Here is a 19809-nt window from a genome sequence, read left to right as displayed (position 1 = left end):
AGCAGCTCCTAGCCATGTCCCTGCCCCCCAGGCTCCCTGCCTGGCTGAGGGCAGGTGGAGGATCTGCAACTCCATGCCAGCTCCCCACAGCTGCCCGCGTGGCTCTCCCCAACCCAGCTCCGGACGGTGGGAGTGGTGCCTCAGCCCAGCCATGGTAAGAGCCAGGCGGGCAGCTGTGAAGAACCACAGCACAGACCCTCCCCCTGCCCTGAGCAGCCCCCAGGCTCCCCACCCAGCCAAGGGCAGGTAGAGGGTCCGCTACTCCGCGTGGCACACTCAAAATGCACACTCAATCTGTGGAACTCATTGCCAGGGAATGTTGTGAAGGCCAACAGTATAACTGTGTCCAAAAAAAGAATTAGATAAATTCCTGGAGGATAGGTCCATCAATGGCTATTAGCCACGATGGTATGGGATGCAACCTTATGCTCTGGGTGTGCCTAAACCTCCAACTGCGATCAGCTGGGACTGACTGACAGGCGATAGATCACTCGATAATTGCCCTGTTTTTTTCATTCCCTCTGAAGCATCTGGCACCGGCCACTTACGGAAGTTAAGATACTGATATAGCTGGACCACTGGGCTGTCCCAGTATGGCAGTTGTTATGCCCTTATTTGATTGTATCTCAAAAAAAAAGCTGGGGAAGCACATTTGGGGACAGTGGGCTCTCTTGGCAGCTTCCCATTTGCAGAGAAGCAAAAACTCTTGCATGTTTTAGAATACCATACGTATGGAGATAACATTTGCTTTATGGGGTTACACCAGAGATATACCTAGAATCCAATCCTGCTCCCATTGAAGTTAATGGAAGAAGCTTTGCCATTGACTTTGACAGGAGAAGGATCTGGCTGCCTAGTATTTTCTCCTGTCTTCACCAGTGACCAGTACCTGATGATTCAGAGCAAATCTTTTCCAGATGCCTATCTTCAGCTCTGAGCACAAGGGTTGAATAACTTTACCTAACTTTTAGCTTTACCTAAAAGCCTTTAAGCTTGCCTGACTGCATATGAAAGATTTGTCTGTTAACAAACACATCAGCATCTCTACTTGGCAGAGAGTGCAGGTTGGGCAGAGATGCATGTTAAGAAGACTTTAAAGCCAGCCACAGCTGGATGTCTGATCAGCTCTGGAATTGCTGACTAGACCTCCAGAGATTCTCCTTTGGTTCAAAGGAGTATAAAAAGATAACAAGATCAGGCAAGGAAGGGAAAGCTTCTTTACCTCTGAAAGCCATGGCAATGGTTAACGCTTTGGATTCTCTACTGGCAGATATTGAGAGCTCTAGATGAACGTGTGAGAGTTTTTTGAAATACCATTTATTGGAAGGAGTGTATGCTTGCCCCACTAAGCAGCTAATACTGTACATGGGACAACTTCAGTGATGTCTCATGTGGGCTTCTTTCCCTACATATCTGTGGCCAGTAACTGGCCTTTATGTCTCTGACAAGAAGGCCAGACTGGTCAGCACACACACATCTCCCTGATGTCTCTGTTGGGTGACCAGATAGCAAATGTGAAAAATTGGCACACTTTTGGGGGGGGGGTGACAGAGGGGGGGGTATACTTGCATATATAAGACAAAGTCTCCAATATGGGAACGGTCCTGATAATATCGGGGTATCTGGTCACCCCATGTCTCTGCCCCAGGAGCAGATTTCCCCTCTCATAAAGTCTGCTTCTCTGTGTGGGGTGGAGGCTCCTATTCTGTGATAGAGAGGACTTCACAGCCTGTCCTTTAGCCCCAAAAAGACTGTCTCTATGCAATGGCTGCTCGTTCTGGTTTGGTGGGGCCAGGGCCTCACAAACTCCCAAGAGTGCCTCCTCTGAAACCCAGAGCATGATGGGTCATCCCCAGAGCCTGCTCATTTCCCCCCACCCCCTTAATAATAGTTTATCCGTGAACAATGATCTTCTTCTGCTATCTCAGCTGGGAGGGGAAAAGAACCCAGACTATTAATAAATCCTGCGTAGCTCCAGGACGTTAACAGTATAATAAATGCCCTTTTGTAAATAATTCTTAGCACCTCTCTAGTATTTCATCCTCAAACAACTTTGCAGACTCTGAATATTTAATCCTTAAAGCAGCCCTGTGCAGCGGGTGGTATTCCATTTTATTGAGGGGGTAAATGAAGTACAAAGAGACAAAGGGACTTGTCTGAGGTCACAGACAGAGTCAGTCTCAGAGCCAAGATAAGAAATCAGGAATTCTGGACTTTTAGTGTGAGGTTTGTGCACCTTACACTGAAGCATATGGTGGTGTCAGCTATTGGAGAAAGGGTACTGGACTAAATAGAGCCGGGGTCTTAGCCTGTATAGAAATTCCTGTGTTCCTATTTGTTGTGCTGAAACCATTAAAACAGGCCTCTCTTTCTCAGAGAAAAACAATTTGGCTTTGGCTAACATGCTAAAATCGCAGGAGCAGTATTTTACAAGAGAAAATGACGTGTTTTACTGCTGCTGCCGTACAAGCAGAGGTGAAAGTAAGCTGGTACAGTACGGTACGGCACGGCATACCGGTAAGAAAGTGGCCACTGGTACACAGCCGACCGTACCAGCAGGGCTGCTGATGGGTAAGGGAGCAAAAGGGGCAGCTGCCCCGGGGCCCGGCGATTTAAAAGGGCCCGGGGTTCCCAGCCGCCGCTATCCCGGGGCTCCGGCGGGGATTTAAGGGCCCTTTAAATCACCGCTGAAGCCCTGGTTGGCACAGGCCGGGCAGCGCTGAAGGGCTGGCTGGGGAAGTCTGGCCCCAGCCCCGGCGCCTTCCGCCCAGGGCCGGCTCCCGGCACCAGACGAGAAAGCACATGCCTGGGGCGGCACATTGTAAGGGGCGGCATTCCAGCCAATCTTGGGGCAGCACATTCCGGCCACCCTGCCGTGGTTCTTTTTTTTTTTTTTTTTTTTTGCTTTAGCAGCCCGGTCTGCAGCTCCGGAGCCCCCGGCCGGCTTCCTGCGCTCCGCCAGTCCCAGCCCAGCCCTGCAGGGGCATGGATCCTGACCCGGAGGGGCAGGAACTAGCGATCCCCACCACTCACCGTACCACCGGGCTCCCCGGGACGCGCCACTCCCCACCGCCTGCACTGGCCTCTGCCTCCCGCACTGCTCTGAGCCCGGCCCGGCTGAGCCGCCTTTAAAGGAGCGGCTGAGCCAGCACCTCCTGCAGCCCCCGGGAGCTCCGCCTGCCCGGCCGGGAGAGACACCCCAAGGCTAGAGGGGGGAGCCCCTCTCGCCGGGCTGCAGCACCTGGCTGCCCACGGGTGGAGGGAGCGGGCGGGCACCGCCCTTCACCCCCCTGCGAGCCGCCTTGACAGCCCTCCACGCGCTCCCTGCGGCTGCCGTTTTTTTTTTCCTCCGGCAGTCCGGCCGCCCTTTTTTTTTTTTTTGCTTGGGGCGGCAAAAAAGCTAGAGCCGGCCCTGCTTCCGCCTGAAGCCCCGCCACTTCCGCCCAAGGCCCCGCCCTTTCATGGGGCTTAGAGCCGCTCCCGCTCCTGCCCAGGACCCCGGCCGCCCTGCGTACCAGTAAGTCCGTTAAGTTACTTTCACCCCTGCCTACAAGCTAGCCATTAATAGTATAATTCTTCCTCAGTAGTCATTGGGCTGGCTGTGTGGAAAGAGTTAAGGCTACACTGGAAAGAGGAGTTTTTCCTGTCAGCTCCTGCCTGCAGGAAGTACTCTATAGTGATTCTGATTTTCCTTGATCCCTGCCAGAATCTCCCTAATCCTAATCGCTCCACAGGGACTTCACCACTCTGGAACCGTCATTGCTCTGTTTCGTTCTTTTCCCCCTTCATTCATATAGGGCCAGAGCATGGCTTTTTTGCCTCAGTCAACACTGGAGGGGTTCAGAGGGGCCAAGCTGCAGCTGGAACCCCCAGGAAGAATTCTGGCTGACTCCTCCACAGTTCCTCTTGGGGGGTCTGGGGAACACAAGAAAGAGCTGGCTCTGCTGGCCTGTGCACCAGCTATCTTTAGGCAGAGTCGCTGTCTGTGTGTTATCTCTGTGTTTCCCCCGGGCTAGGGCATAAATGGAGGGAGAAGGCACCCCCTTTGCACACTACATAACCCCTAACATATTTTTCTTGCTTCTCGTTAATGTGGATTCTTGCCACATAAGCACTAACTGGAGAAAAATTGCTGCAGACACTACTTGAAGCTGAAAGCAGATGCATAGATAAGGGTGTATTTTTCTCCGTTTTATAGCTAACCTACTTTCAGGGCTATGTGCATCACTCAGTTCATTGGAATCTCTCCATTTGTCTCTTTTAACTGACTGTTCAACAGAACCAGCCGCTTAAGAGCTTTTGTCACTATCATCTCAGTCCTGCCTCAGTATGGAAATATGCCTCTAAATGAGCCTAAAAAGCATTGTCTGATAACTAAAGTAGGATTATATAAGTATGCAAAAAAGCAGTTAGGGGGCCTGGGTTGTGCAATAGGGAAATGTGCTTTTCCTTTTATCACTAAAGATCTTGGTTCTCATTCTAATTAGGCTATAATAGAAGAGGAAATTGAATGTACAGGACTCATCCTTTCCCTACTATTAATGCACGTGACAATCAGAAAGAAAAAAGTCCCAGGAGTGGAAATCTCCACTAAGGAGAGGATCAGGACTGAGCTCAGGGAATACTGCAGGTCAGAAGTGCATCAACATTGCAATTTGGAGGGCTAGATAGGGTGACCAGATCTCCTGTTTTTATAGGGCTTTGTCTTATATAGATGCCTATTAACTCCCACCCACTGTCCCAATTTTTCACACTTGCTATCTGGTCACCCTAGGTCTAGGGCTGGAATAGCAGGGGGTGGTACTGGTTAGTGTTGAGCTACATGAGCAGAGCTGCATGGGAGAGAGAAGGCTTGAAATAGCATGGGATATCGCATGTTAAGGATGAGGTAAATTGGCAATTTGGTGCAAGTCAAGGACTGAAATAACTGAGAATACTACAGGTCTAGAAGCGATTGTGCGTGATCCAGGACTGAAATAGCATAGATTGTTGTAGGTCAGGATTATGGCTTTATGGCAGAGCTGAGGGGGAGTACCACATAGGAATACTATCAAACTGGGGAGAGGTGTATGGGCCATGCTGTGTTGGAGACATTTGAAGGCAGGTGCTGTATAGTATACTTAGTTCAATCCAGCTCTGTTGGTCTCACACTAATATGAACATTACACTTACCTACAACTTTTAAAAATGTAATTAAAAGCAATGCAAAACTAGAAAACTCCTGAAAATAGCAAGTATAATTGATATAACCAGAGCTGCTCCCCAAAGGACAGTGTTTGCAAAAAATTCATCCTTTTAAAAAAAATTGGAATTTTGAGTATAATGTCATTTAAAAAACCAAAATTAAGAAAATTTTAGCCAATTCTGTTATGAACTTAAATTTTCTATTCTTCAACCAGTAGTTGAAGCCCCTTAAGATACTGAGCCCTTTAGTCCCAGCCCTTCAACCTCGCTTAAATAGCTGAAAATAAAAGTGTGACAGCATGCTGCAAAATATGTATTATTTATTTTCCTTTTTACAACCTTTGCTTGTGTTTCAGAGGGACAGTTGCAGGATGGTAGCCATTGCACTAAAAAAAATCATGAGAGCAGCAAAATATTTAGTTTACAGATATACGTGGAAATATTTTCAACCCAGTTTGCAAACTGGGGGACCTATATTAGGTACTTAAATCTGTATTTAGGCAGTTAGGGCGGGATTTTTCAAAAGAGCTGAGAGGCAGATTTTCTAATGTGCTCAGCACCCATTTTGGCACCTGAATGCGGAAGAGGTTTTCAAAACTGCTCACCACTCAGCATCTCTTACTGCGATTCTTATGTCCAGATTTTCTTTTCACAGTCTGGCCATTTATTTAGGTCCTAGGGTGACCAGATGAGAGACGTGAAATATCGGGATGCGGGGGGGTGGGTTGCCGGCGGTGGAGGGGGAAAAAACAAAAACCAAGAGCCGGCAGCTGAGGAAAAAAAGAGCCGGTGGCGGAGGAAAAAACAAAAACAAAAGCAAAAAAACAAACAAACCACAACCAAGAGCCGCCGGAGCATAGGAAAAATTGGTGGGGGCTGAGCACCCACCGGCAGCTCCATGCCCCGCCCCCCCGCACCAGCTCACCTCCGCTCCATCGCCTGCTTCTCCCCCCTCCCTCCAGCACTTGCGCCGCCATACAGCTGATTAGCACAAGCCTGGGAGGGAGGGAGGGGGGAGGAGCAGAAGGAATGCGGCGTGCTTGGGGAAGAGGCGGGGCCGGGGCGGGGATTTGGGGAGGGATCCAATGGGGCAGTGAGGGGGCGGGGCAAGGGCGGGAATTTGGGGAGGGATCCAATGGGGGAGGGAGGGGGCGGAGTTTGGGGGGGTGAGCCCCCTCCGTCTGTGTGCCGGAGGGCAAAATATCGGGACAGTTTGCGTCCCGACCGAACATCGGTTGGGACGCAGGACAAACAAGTAAATATCAGGACAGTCCCGATAAAATCGGGACGTCTGGTCACCCTATTAGGTCCCTAAATGGGAAATGAACTAGGGGCAGGGAGGTGGGGGGAAATCTGGCTATAGTTAAAAGCGACAAAAAGTCCTGTGGCACCTTATAGTTGTGGGTGCTGAGCTCTTTTGATCATCTGGCCACTAAACATCTTTTTCATGTCCCTAGCTCTTGAGTTAGACACTTAAATCAGGGTCCTAAGTATGGACTGAGGTGCCCAACGTCAAGCTTCAAGTTTGGAAATTGGGCTCCCCACACATTAGAGTCTATTTGGTGTCTAAAGGAAAACAATGTGTAGGCCTTGCATGAATAGTGAAAGAAAACAGAAGTAAGGAAACAGAGGTTACCAATGGGCAGAGCATGAACTCACAAGTGGCCTTGTAAATAACATGTAGTTAGTAGATAAAGAAACAGTAAGAAGAATAATGTGTGATGAGTTTGCTTACTTTGCAGCTTTGCTTACTAGCATATTTTGTAGCTCGTGGACTGTTTGTGATCTTTACAGGGATGGGTTACAAAAATTAGTAAACCAGTTATGAAGAGTGATGCGGTGTAAAATGTAACTAGCTTGCATCAGTTTGTTCTAGAATATGTAAATCTGAGTTGTTATTATGGGCTTTGGAGCTGTGGTAAACCCCTCTACTCAGCCCACTGCGTTTGGGCGTGATTACCTCAGATAATGTTGCTGTATGCCAATTAAAAAAAACACCCCTGAGGCCTGGTGTACTCTAGGAATTAACATCGGTATAGCTATTGCTCTTGGGGGTATGAAAAATCCATATCCCTGAGTGCCATAGTTGTCGTGTAGACAGCGCTAGTTGATGGAACAATTCCTTCTGTCAACCTAGCTATTGCCTCTTGGGGAGGTAGATTACCTATGCCGACGGTAGAATCCCTCCCATTGGTGTAGGTAGTGTCTGCACTGAAGTGCTACAGCTGCACCGCTGTAGTGTCTTAAGTGTAGATATACCCTCCATGACAAATTCAAGCTTATTTCTTGGCAATGGATCGGAAAAGGTCTCAGAGAAAAATCCCAACCCAGTGAATTCCAGTGTTCCAGTGTACTGAATATAGGTATTTCACTACTCTTAGAATCCAGCTGCAAGTCACAAGGAATGATTAAACTTCAAAGCTTAAATGCCTCATTGTGAAATTTCCTGTATATTGATTAACCCTGTTAAACCAGAGGCTAAGAATCCTGGTAGGGAATGGTGCCCAGGGACAGTAGTTTGGAAAGTTTACCACACACAAAAAAATAACCCCACTGGGGCTTGCAGTGGCCTCACTGCTGCCACTGTTCTTTGTTTCCAACCAATCCTTTCTCATTCACAAATGAACCCAAAAAATCATCCCACATGGATCAGCCCCAGGAGCCATGTGTGCCTATATGTATTGTCCCTGAGGTTCACCTAGCCAGGTTTTCCAGTCTTTGGTTGAACCTCTCCCCCTTATTAACACAGTCCCCAGTATATAGTTCCAGCGCAGTCTTCCAGTAGAGGCAGAGGCCATTCCTGCCACATGGTAGTGGCCAGGGTAGTCTCATGCCTTTCGCCCTTCAGTGGAAGTTGGGCTTTTCTCATGCAACTCCCATCCTCCCATCTTTACCAGCTTGGGACACTTTTTCAATAGCGCATCCAAGTATAAAGTTGGAGGATTCAATGTCTCTCTACATTATTATTTATTTTTATCTCATGTTCACAAAGATTAGCTTTGTTCTCTGAGTGGCTCTGAAAGTACTATTGTCCCTCCTGTTAACAATGACCCTCATCTGGATGCTCTCTGTATCATATTTTGTATACAAGACTACCACTGTTCCTTAGCTTCCAGGTCTTGTAAAGCCCAATAGGACTGATTATTAATCAACTTTGTTACCAGTAAAACCTCTTTATAACATACAAAGGGTCCAATCCTGCAGTCTTTACCCATTAATTTCAATCAGAGTTTTGCCTATATAAGACTTTATGTCCTGAAGGTTCAAATACTTATTACCAGTTGTATTGTTTACTATTGCGAATTGTCCACTATCTTCAGTGGGACTAATCACTGGTTCAGTACTACAAACACTTACTACCAGACTAATGCTTACTGCAATGAGTATCTTCATTGGGCCAAATTGTGAATTCCCTCTTGGGAGTAGGCCCTTTGACTCTGTGTGAATAATTGCTGACTGTTTTGAATAATAGGTTAATCAGCATTATACTGTTAGCATTTGCCTGTTCAGGCTCCAAGGCAGTAATCATTACTTTAAGTAGGAAATGTTTGAGGAAATGAATTCTGCAGCCCTTACTCAAGATGATTAGTACCTACTCACATGAACAATCCCAAAAATATTAGTCGCACAAATGCTGCCCATCATGAGTCTGGGCCAGAGAACTGGGCCTTGAGAAAAGACTGTAGTTTTGTGTGTTTGATGCCTACAGGCAGTGTTATAATGAGTGTGGAATGTATTTCCTAGCACCTCTGGCAATTTCCCTCCCTCCCCCCACACCACAGCCCTTCTAATCTCTTCCCATAACCTGCACCCAACCCTTTGGAATGTACTTTGCCCTTACTGGACAGGCATGGAATGATATACCACCTTGTTCCTTGAGTCGTCTTCTTTGCTAACTTCCCTTTCCCTCCCTCCTAAGTCCTAGCTTGCTGTTCTGTTTTTCTACTTTCCCTAAATGCAACTTACTTTAAGCATGCATTATTATTATTATTATTATTATTATTATTATTAACATCCTACAGTAAAATGAAGCTATTATATAACCCATTTGTCAATCTCAGCCAATTTCTTCTTTCTTTTCCTATGTCTATTTATGACGTACATCCAGACTGCACGTCCTTTTTTCCCTTGTGTTTATTTTTAAAAAAGTAATGAAAAAAAGCAGTGCATTGGTGGGTGAGGAGTTTTTTGGCCAAAAATTAAAAGAAAATTTAAAATGGAGGGAATGCAATCCATAAGCAAAAAATATCCAAATGAGGAAAGTGTCCCTAGACTGCTTTGTCTGTTCCTTTTCAATGTGTGCATCTGGTTTGTTCATCTTTGAAAGTGTGTGGAATATTTTTTTCTTTAAAAATAAAATTTAAAAAAAACCACAGTTGTTCTTTTCTCCCTTCTTGCTGGGGAATAAAGTGCTTTTTTGTTTTTGTTTTTTTTAGTGTTTCTCTATATATCTATATTTTGATGTATTTCTTTTCAATGGTTGGATTTCTATCTTAGATTTGGGTTGTTCCAATCTAATGACAACAAAAAACAAAAGTTATGAATTGTTTTCTGCAATTTTCCCCCTTACTTCCCTCTTTAAACAAGGAACTACTTCACCTGCAGAATCCTACATCCATACTTTCCAGACCACAGTTCTAAAGAATCTGAATTTAAAACTATCCGGTTCAGGGGGAGGGGATACCAAAGCACCCCTGGCATTTAAAATAGATGGCTTCATTCACTGAAGCAACTAATGTCTCCAATTCCTTAGAACATTGATGTCAACTTCTTGGTGAACATGAGGCTGTGCATAGCTGCAGTTGAAGTTGTTCTAATTCCAGTGCATAAAGCTAGTTTTCTTGTTTTTTTGTTTTTTAATCTCTATTATTATTATTATTAGTTTATGTATTTTACTGCTATTTTTAGTAGGAAAAAAGCTTTAACTGTTTTTATAATTTGAGAATCTTTAATGAAACTAATTATTATTATTAATTTTTTGTAACTTGCATGTTGAAGAAGTTGCAGCTTAGGGTTTGTGAGATTGTCAATGTTAGAGTTCTGTTCTTTCTTTTTGTTGATGGGCATGAATATGCTCATTTGTTTTTGTATATTGCCCATCCCTTCCTTACAGCCAGAAGCTCTAATGCTGCTAGATCACTCCGTACCGCCCTTACATGGACATGGCAACTGACTTACACATTCACTCCCATCATCTTCATCTCCTGTGTAGTACACTCATAGATTTTACACTCCCAATCCATCCACCCTAGGCATCTTTTTTCTTCCCATAAGTCCCCTCCCCAACCCTTTCTTTAGCATTGTTAAAATTTTATGTGCCGTCATCCATTCCTTAAAACACACACACACAAAATTCTAGGAAAAAAGAAAAGAAAATGTTTTAAAAAATATATATTGAATTGACCAAAAAGACAAAATAAAACCTTGATTCTCAAAAAGCATTAGATCTGTAGATACATAAACAGTCAAAGCAAATTCTAAAGTGTACATTTTTTTTCAATTGTAATATGTGAAACATTTTACACAAAGCAAACAAACATATAATTTATAACCAAAAACAACAGAGAAATAAATTCAAATTTGTTAAGGTGCAAGATTTTTTTCTTTTCATGTTATGTGGTGTGGATGTATGTGTTGTTGCCTCCCTGTATCACCCTTTGTCGTAAAATAATTATATTTAAAAAAGAAATAATAAACATTTTGCTAAAAAAAAGTTTTTAAGAACGACAACAAAACAAAAAAAGCAAGTTACAAGAATGTGGCAATTCTACTTGTCCAAGAGCATTCTTACACAACTTTCTTTTGTAAATTTTTCTTTCATGCCAAAAAACATGCGGGCAATTTGTTGATGTAAGTTGACTATATGAAATCAATGTGGTATGCTTTCTTATGGCTAATTTTATATATTTTTGAATACTTTTTTTAAAAAAAGAAACAACATTTTTGAGTTCCTGTATTCTTTTTTTTCAGTTTTCTTGGGTTTTATCTTTCTTTTTCTGGTAAAGCGAATGACCTGTTGTTGTTGTTGTTTTCTTTTCTTTTGATGAGCTTAACTTTGTTGTGGAATTTTTATTTTCTAGTGTATGGTTTGGTTTTGAGAAAAAAAAGCATAAATTCCTTTATTTAATTTTTGAATATGTTTGTTTTGGTATTTGCTGTTATGTTACATGCTCTCTCTATATTTCTGATTACATGATTGTACTACTCTTCATAGGAGGGGGTGAAGGAGCCCAGGGTAATTCACTCCCACTCTCTGTCAATTCTTGCCCCAGTCCCTTTTGCCTCCCACAGAAAGAATCAGCGGTAATGCCAAGAGTTTTCACTCATATGTAAACTTGCTGTAGCCTGGTGCGTAGACTATATTCCAGGAGAAAACAAGGGAAGTTTCTTTAAGTCACTGGTCCCCATTTGGCAATAGAGTCCCCAGTTGTTCTTATCTCCAGTTCCCTCTGTTCCTACAGAAGCATATTCTTCCTGCTAATTTCCTTGATTGTCAGTCTTCTTGCTTCTGCCACAGTCAAAAAGATACTCTCAAGTGTACTGTTAGAGTGCAAACCCATCAACCAAAATGGCCCTAGCATCATGACTGCTAACCTCTTCCAGCAATTGTAGCATTTACTAGTTCTCCTCTTCTCCCAACATTTGAATGTCCTGGACTTTTAAAATTCCCCCTGTCTCTTGGGGACTTCCTTCTCTGCAGCATGAATTCCACTGGATAGCATTGAGTTCCTGGTAAAAACAAACAAAGTTGTCCTTCCTTTAGGACAGGTGGACTTTTAAAGGGCCAGCATGGTAGCATGCTACTAAATACATAGCCGATAACTCAGGTTCAGCTGACGGCTTCCCTGAAGAACTGATGCTGTAAATGGAACCGGTAATTATGCTGACTAACAAGTTGTCATTATTGTCGGTGAATCAAGTGGATTTAAAACAGCGATGGGAGAAACTCAAAAGAGTTTGATTAAGCTTCTGTTTGGTTTAGAGAAGCAGTTCAAAGTCTGAATGCTTAGATAAACATTTTCAATCTAACACTTAGGCTGGAAACATAATGAGAAGCAGCTCTCTCATGAGATTGCCACTGCCTCCTGGCTGCGATTACATCTTAAAAACCAATAAGTTATTTTTTCTGGGGTATTTCCCCACTCCAGGCCATGTTGAAACTGGTATTTGCTGAGGTGACCAACAATTTACAGAAACAAAATTCTCTCCAAACATTAAACTTCATACTAAATTGAGAACCATCTCATCCAAGTCTTACACCCCCGGGAAAGGTGAAGTCAGTTCTTCTTTCCTCCAAAGTAGATCTCTTATCCCTAGTTATCAAAGCTCAAGCTTTGGCATAACTGACTGTGTCTGTCTAAGTATAAATAAACCTTAGGAACCAACTTTGAAACCATTGGGAGTTTTGACATTGACCTCAGTGTGATCAAGATTGAGCTCTTAATTTAGCTTTTGATGTTTGCCACTAGGAAAGTGGATTTTGTTAGAGATTCGTGTAAACAGGCTCTTGTGGGGTCTCACATGTTTCAAAGCAATTCAGTTAAATCAAATCTGGTCCCAAAACTAGGGTTTTGTCTAGTCACTTTGGAAACAATTGGTGCTTTGGAAGGAAGTGGGGAGTCAGGATATTTGAGGCAGAAGGCTAAGGCACTCCCATTGGGGAAGTGATGCCTGCCCTTGTGTTACTGACAGTCAGTTTCAATTAAATGAGATTGGAAAGAGGTGAGAGAATATTAAAAATGCTCATCTGCTAGATTTCATATTAGCATCAGATTTCCTGTGACTCAAGAACTGTGGTCTGAATATTTTCCCTCTTCACCCTCAAAGAACTCACAGGAGACCAAATCTCAAGAAGTGTTGAAAAACTCAGTGACTTAATGAGAATTTCTTGGCACCCAACTTGCATATATGGGGCATGGGGTAGGGAAGGGATTATTTTCCATAGCAGGATGTTTCGGTCTGAAAATGGAGTTGGGTTTCAATGCAAGAGAATAAGAATAAAATGTAAATGAGAGACTTTGGATGTGGAATTTCAATACCTGGGGATGTGAATGTGTTGTGCTGAGCTTTTCAGCTGGCACCTTAAAGATTTTCAGCCACATCTGGAAGAGACAGTGTTGTGTCCCTTTAAATTCATCGTGAGAGTTAGAAGTTGAATCTTTCTGGATTCTGTTTGTGTGTGCTTTTTGTGCTGCCTCTCTTTGATGCTTGAGACGCCAGTGAAACAGTCTTGGCCAGAAAGATGAGAATTGGAGGTTGCTAACTTTTTTTTTTTTTTTTTTTTTGCTTGGTGCCTTCTACATTCATGACTGACCCACAACATCCTCACAGTTCAGAAGGCTTCTATTAAATTTTTTACACTTCATCTTTTCCAGTGACAGCGAGCCCTTACTGTAGATCAGCCCCAGAGGTATGAATTATATATCTATAAAGCACTCATAAAGGAAAAAGCAGGGCAGCCTTCAAGGCTAAAGTAGACCTTTTATATCCCCAGTGGTCCTACTAGTTTAAAGGAAATCACAGCCCTTTCAAAAAAGTATAAGTTCCAGATTTAAAATGCTAACTTTAAGGAATACACACTGTGCTTGTCCCAAGAAAGAAGAAATCCAAAGGAAGCACTTGGATATTAGTGTTTTGTTGGGTTGGGGCTTCACACCACACAGACCTCAATCCTCTTGGCACTGCTGTTGGCACTTGGCACTTATTCTGCATCCCTACCACAGCAGAGGAAGCCATTTTATCTATTCTTTTTATTTCATCTTTCAGCACTGTGCTGTCAACACAAGCCACTTCAATTGCACAGCTTTCTTCAGGGAGCACCTATCCACTGGGGAGAGGGGACAAGGGGAATGGGCAGGACTGCAAACAGAAAAGGCCCTGCTATCTTCTTGGGATGCTTTGAATTGTATAAACAGGTTCTGAATCCACAGCTCATCTGCCAGCACCACTAACTGATGCTTCCTTTCCAAACAAAGCAATAGCAGCCAGAAACCAACATCCCATGTTTCTGCAGTTGAATCTCAATCAAACAGAGAGCGGTGGATATCTTTTAAGTGGGAATTTCACTGTACATTTTCTAAGAGTTAGCTGCACAACTCAATAATAATGGACCAAATCATGAAGGACTTCAAGAATTGGCCCACAAATATTTAGCACTAATGTAGCCCTTTGCACCATCAGATTCCTTTTCAAAGAAGTAATTAAGAGATTTTAATCCTCACCATTTATTTAATGGGAGTCAGATGACTGGATCCCCCTACAGTTATTTGAAAACACAGTGGTTTGCTTCTCTGTACCTCTTGTTTCTCTTTTGGTACTATACATACTTTGCACAATAAATTGTATAGGGAAAGGCCTGAACCTTCAGGATCTGCACCAGAGAGCCACTGTGTGAGAAAGTTTCAACTCTTAGATGTAGGCAGAGATTTCTAGGTTCAATGTGAAATTATACGTTCACAGGAAGCAGCAACATGTGCATACCATCAAGTAACAAACCTAAATACTCCTTCCTCACTGCGTTATTGTTGGGATATCCTGTATGAGACACTAGCCAATTTTATTGCAAATGAAAGAACATTCCGTCAACCAATCCAAAAAAACAAACAAAGAATTCCAAGAGCCACAATATCTTAGCAACTTTGACCAATGTATTCCTTGGTAGGGAGATGATTCCTCTAAAAACCATGAACCCCAGGAGAAGGACCCTTAACTATCTTATTTTTGGGGGTGTAGCTTGCACCCATGATATGGCTCACCAGACACACTGGGCCAAATTCAGAGGTGAGATTAAGTGATTTCAAGAAAGCCTAAGTTGGCTCAGCCATACAAGCACATAAGTTATACCACCTCTCAGATACCCACTAAGACTCAGACTCACCTCTGAATTTGGCTCATTGTCTTCTTTCCAACCTACTTTTGTTCATAAAGAGACAATATCTGCTCTCAGTTACATATGTGGAACCCCATTAATCCTAATAGCTCTGTTAGACTCTTCTTGACGTTTCATGAAAAACCCAACCATTTTATAATGACATTATATTTGATCATTAACTGCAAGTAAAAAAAAATCCTAGAAAAATGAATTGCTTTTTAATGCAAGTGGTTGTTCTGCTAATGAAAGCTTTGTCTTCCGGTTTTAAAAACTAAATATTTCCATCTCCTTGAGGTCAAGTCCAAAGAGTTGATTGTAAAATGGACTAAAGTATTTCCATGTGGGAGGAAAGCTGCCCAAAATATTGCCCTATTGGGTGGCAGATCAACAGAAGCCATTTGTAAGCATAGTAGCTTTTAATAACAAAAGCACTTCAGAAGCTTTAGATGGGCAATTAAAAACTGCCAAACTTCTGACTCCAGTTGTGTGTCACAGATGGTGCACTAAAATTGCAGATGAATGCTATTGTATAATGGTGGATGAATTGGTCTTAAAATCACTTAAAGGGACACTATTAGCCACTCAACAGACCTCAGATGACTTTCAGGGACTTCAATTTCCCACTCAACAGACAGCTCAATTTCATATTTGGCTGAAAATTCCATTATTTTATTCAGTCTTATCTAGTCCATAGAACTTATTCTGATAGATGATCTTTTCCTGAAGGCCCTCGTTCAAGTTTGTCCTGAGACCATGTGATAAAATGGATTATCTATGCCCCACGCTAACAATGGACAGAAAACAAGCTTCTGAAACGGTAGCATAAACAGGAACAAGACAAGTTCCTGTTATTATTTCACAAGGAGCAGACCAGAATCACAGGTTCACAAAATCCAGTGTAGTAGTTTGGCAAACTGCAGAGTAATGATGCTCTTTGCCTTTCCCATGTTTGTACTGAACAGATACAATTTGAAGAAAACCTGTGGGATTATTTTAGACATATAATATTCAACTTTTCCCTTCTTTGTTCAGTAACAGAAGTGGCAGGAACATTACCTGGAAGCTCAGAAAATTAAATGACATCTCCAAATTGCCATTTTCATCTCATACATTAGAACGAGCTTTGCTCCACGAGTATATTGAGAAGCTAAGTAAAACAATGTATTCTGATTTGGAGCTAATTTCTAGTGCCACTTAAGTAAACATTAAGGTTTCCATTGACTTCAGTGGTACCAGCATTTTACCCCGATGGAAGGATACGAATAACCATATGCCACTGTTGCTATCCGATTTGAAATATTGAAGGCAGTACATTTTAAAGGCCCTGAGACTCCATTTGTACAGTCCAATTGGTGGTTAAAAATGACTGCTGCCCAAGTAAATTTGGATTGAAATGATGGTAAACCTGCAAGCACCCAGCAAACAAGATTTAGGGCAAAATCATACTCTCTGATCAGTAGCATATGGTGGCATATGTTTTTCAGAACTACCCTTGGCAGTGGAACTACCAATGGAAATTCAGTGTGAAACAAATGCAGAAAATACAATAGAGCACCACAGTGCAGATAGCCGAATTTTTGACCCTAACGCCATTCAACAGTCACTTGGGTGAAAGACAATTAATTAACACGACTGAATTAAGTCAAAGCCAGAGTTTTTTACTCAGTTCGATTCTCTATTGCCTTGCACTTTCTGTAGCAATATATACTTGTGCAAAGTGTGAGTAAAATAATACTAAATCCTCAGAATTCTCCACTCACACTAGTGGTAACATTTTACACAACTAGGCACTCACTTTACACTGATGAAAATGATTACTCAAAGTGCATGGCCCTCAGATTATACTTAGTCCTTCCTAAGGCAAAATGCCCATTGAAATTAATGGGAATTTGCCTGAGGATGGTTTACCTTAGGATCTCAGGATACAGCCCAATTAGCTTAAATGCCTAACAAAATTATAACTAAAAGCAAAATGTACATGCAAAGGCAACATGACTCAGTTAAAAATAAAAGATAAAACGCTATACTTAAGCACAAGACTGTGTGACCTGAACATACATGAGAGTAATCCACTGTGCTTTCATACCCACGGAAAAGACAAGTGGAGTGATAGCCTCCTGAGCCTGAAAATAGAGTCACATTACAGTGAAAGTGTGACTCAAGCCTATACCCTGATCAAACAAATAATCTTAGGAGGTAGGGTGACCAGATGTCCCAATTTTATAGGGACAGTCCTGATTTTTGGGTCTTTTTCTTATATAGGCTCCTATTACCCCCCACCCCATGTCCCGATTTTTCACATTTGCTGTCTGATCACCCTATTAGGAGGCCTCATTGCTTGCAAGCACCACAGTGGTGCTGAGATACCCAGGTTCTGAAATGACCTTGGGTCTCTCATTTGCAGAGATAATGAGCTTGGGTATGGAGAAAGTGAGGAATGGCTGCTGGTTGTTCACAGCACAAGCACTCCGAGACAGCAGATTATGAGACTTTCTCATTTAGTACCTGCTTCACAGAAAGCTGTCTGCCAGGCTAGAGAAAAAGTAACATTCATCACAACCATCAGCACAGAAAGAAATGCCAGAAAGTGCAGGATGGAGATTACTCCTCACTTTCGTGGCCTGGAATCAAATCCTGATTTAGGTCATCGTACTTCTTATTTATCCATATCATTAAACCACAATACAGTTTGGCACAATTAATGAGGATTCTCAGTGTCCCTTAAAGCCCAGCATTGAAACAACAAGGAGTATTGCAGATCAATATCAGGGTGTGTTAGCAGAGCTGAGAAGGGGCAGGGAGAGGGAAAGGGCTAGAGTAGCAGAGGGTATTGAAGATAAAAAAGACAAACATGCATTGAGGCGCTCTCTGTGCCTTCTTGCACTACATCTAGTTCCAACCACAACAGTCCATCCCTACCTTTCATGCACACTTCATTCACTCACACAATTTAAAAAACAGGACGGACAAACAAGAAGAAAAGGTTGAACTGGGAAGTGTTTGGAAGTTGCTGTGGAACTCAAATGGCAGAGAAGAAATACCAGTGACAAGCAAGATCAGAGGAAAAACTGGTAAAATCAGCATGCTTCAGCAGCAAAATCCAACCCAAGAGAACAGTACTGTATGGAGGTTTGGAGTAATTCCACAATTAAGTATTCTTTTTCCCATATAGTAAAAGACATAAGAAAATGGAACCATGCCAAGTTTGAATTCTGCACAGTCACTTGAGAGTATCTTCAGGACCACAAACCCTTTGGTCCCTAGGATTTCAAAATTCTCTCACTTGAACATACCTAGCAGAGATTAAAAGAGAAAGGAATTGGAATGGCCAGTTTACCTATCTCAAAAGTAGGGTTGGGCAGAAAGCTTCCTAGAACCCTGGAAAAGTGTGTTGATGGTGTGGATAGGGGCAGGAAATCTGCCTCCATGACACTTCTTCATAACTTCTGAGTCCTCCACCACCTTTGAGCTCGGGGAATTGAACATGATGCACTGTGTCACTAATGTTTACTAATCTTCTGTTTTTTCTTTTCAATCCCAGGAGGTGAATTAGTTATCCCTCTACTTGTAGAAGACCCTTTAGATATCCCTCCTATTGCTACTCGTGCACCTTTCATTACACTCCCCCCTACCTTTCGCCCCCTCCTTACCATTATTGAGACCACCAAAGATTCCCTGTCCATGACCTCTGAGGCGGGGTTACCTTGCTTGTCGGACCAAGGCAGCGATGGTTGTGATGATGATGGCTTGGTGATATCTGGGTATGGCTCAGGGGAAACCTTTGACTCTAACCTACCCCCTACTGATGATGAAGATTTTTACACCACCTTCTCCTTGGTAACAGATAAGAGTCTTTCCACTTCAGTCTTCGAAGGTGGCTACAAAGCACATGCACCTAAGTGGGAATCCAAGGACTTTAGACCTAACAAAGTCTCCGAAACTGGTAGGACTACTACCACGGCTTTGTCCCCTGAGCTGATCCGCTCCACAGCTTCGTCCTCGACTGGGATGGTGCCCAAATTGCCCGCTGGCAAAATGAATAACCGTGAGCTCAAACCCCAGCCTGACATAGTCTTGCTTCCGTTGCCCACTGCCTATGAGCTAGACAGCACAAAGCTGAAGAGCCCGCTAATAACTTCCCCCATGTTCCGTAATGTGCCCACAGCAAACCCCACGGAGCCAGGAATCAGACGGGTTCCGGGGGCCTCAGAGGTGGTCCGCGAGTCGAGCAGCACAACGGGGATGGTCGTCGGTATTGTGGCTGCTGCCGCCCTCTGCATCCTGATCCTCCTGTACGCCATGTACAAGTACAGGAACAGGGACGAGGGGTCCTATCAGGTGGATGAGACGCGGAACTACATCAGCAACTCAGCCCAGAGCAATGGCACGCTCGTGAAGGAGAAGCAGCAGAGCACAAAGAGCGGCCACAAGAAACAGAAAAACAAGGACAAAGAGTATTATGTGTAAAAATATACTTATTTATATATAAATATATATATACTTAATGAGATTTAACTGAAATATCAGAGCCGTTACAGCTAACGAGATTGGGAGCTACAGTTTGTGGGAAAAAAATTGGGAAAAAAATTCAGCTGTGACTGTTAACGTCTCAGTCATCGCTTGGAGTCAGCAAACTCTGCCCTACTGTATTATAAAGCACACTTAGCGTTCTGGAGATGGCACACGCAGCTCTACCATGCTGACGGACTTGGAAGTCTCCGCATCTCCTCTTCGCTGAACTTTCCGCAAAAGGT

General features: G+C 43.2%; 1 protein-coding gene across 19 annotated transcripts in view; it reads left to right on the top strand.

Annotated features, from left to right (window-relative positions):
- Window positions 1–19522, top strand: part of NRXN3 (neurexin 3) — a 1366589-nt gene extending 1347067 nt beyond the window's left edge. For 16 of the 19 annotated variants that reach the window (XM_065404048.1, XM_065404055.1, XM_065404054.1 and 13 more), the window contains one exon: window positions 19221–19522. In XM_065404048.1, coding sequence (XP_065260120.1) covers window positions 19221–19522 — 302 coding nt within the window. Of the gene's footprint in view, window positions 1–18596 lie in introns of all 19 variants that reach the window. The other 3 variants (XM_065404047.1, XM_065404046.1, XM_065404064.1) reach the window with 2 other exon arrangements.
- Window positions 19523–19809: the final 287 nt, after the last annotated feature.

The sequence above is a fragment of the Emys orbicularis genome, chromosome 4, assembly GCF_028017835.1.
Source record: "Emys orbicularis isolate rEmyOrb1 chromosome 4, rEmyOrb1.hap1, whole genome shotgun sequence".
NCBI lineage: Eukaryota > Metazoa > Chordata > Testudines > Emydidae > Emys > Emys orbicularis.
This window is presented reverse-complemented; position numbering and strand designations above follow the sequence as displayed.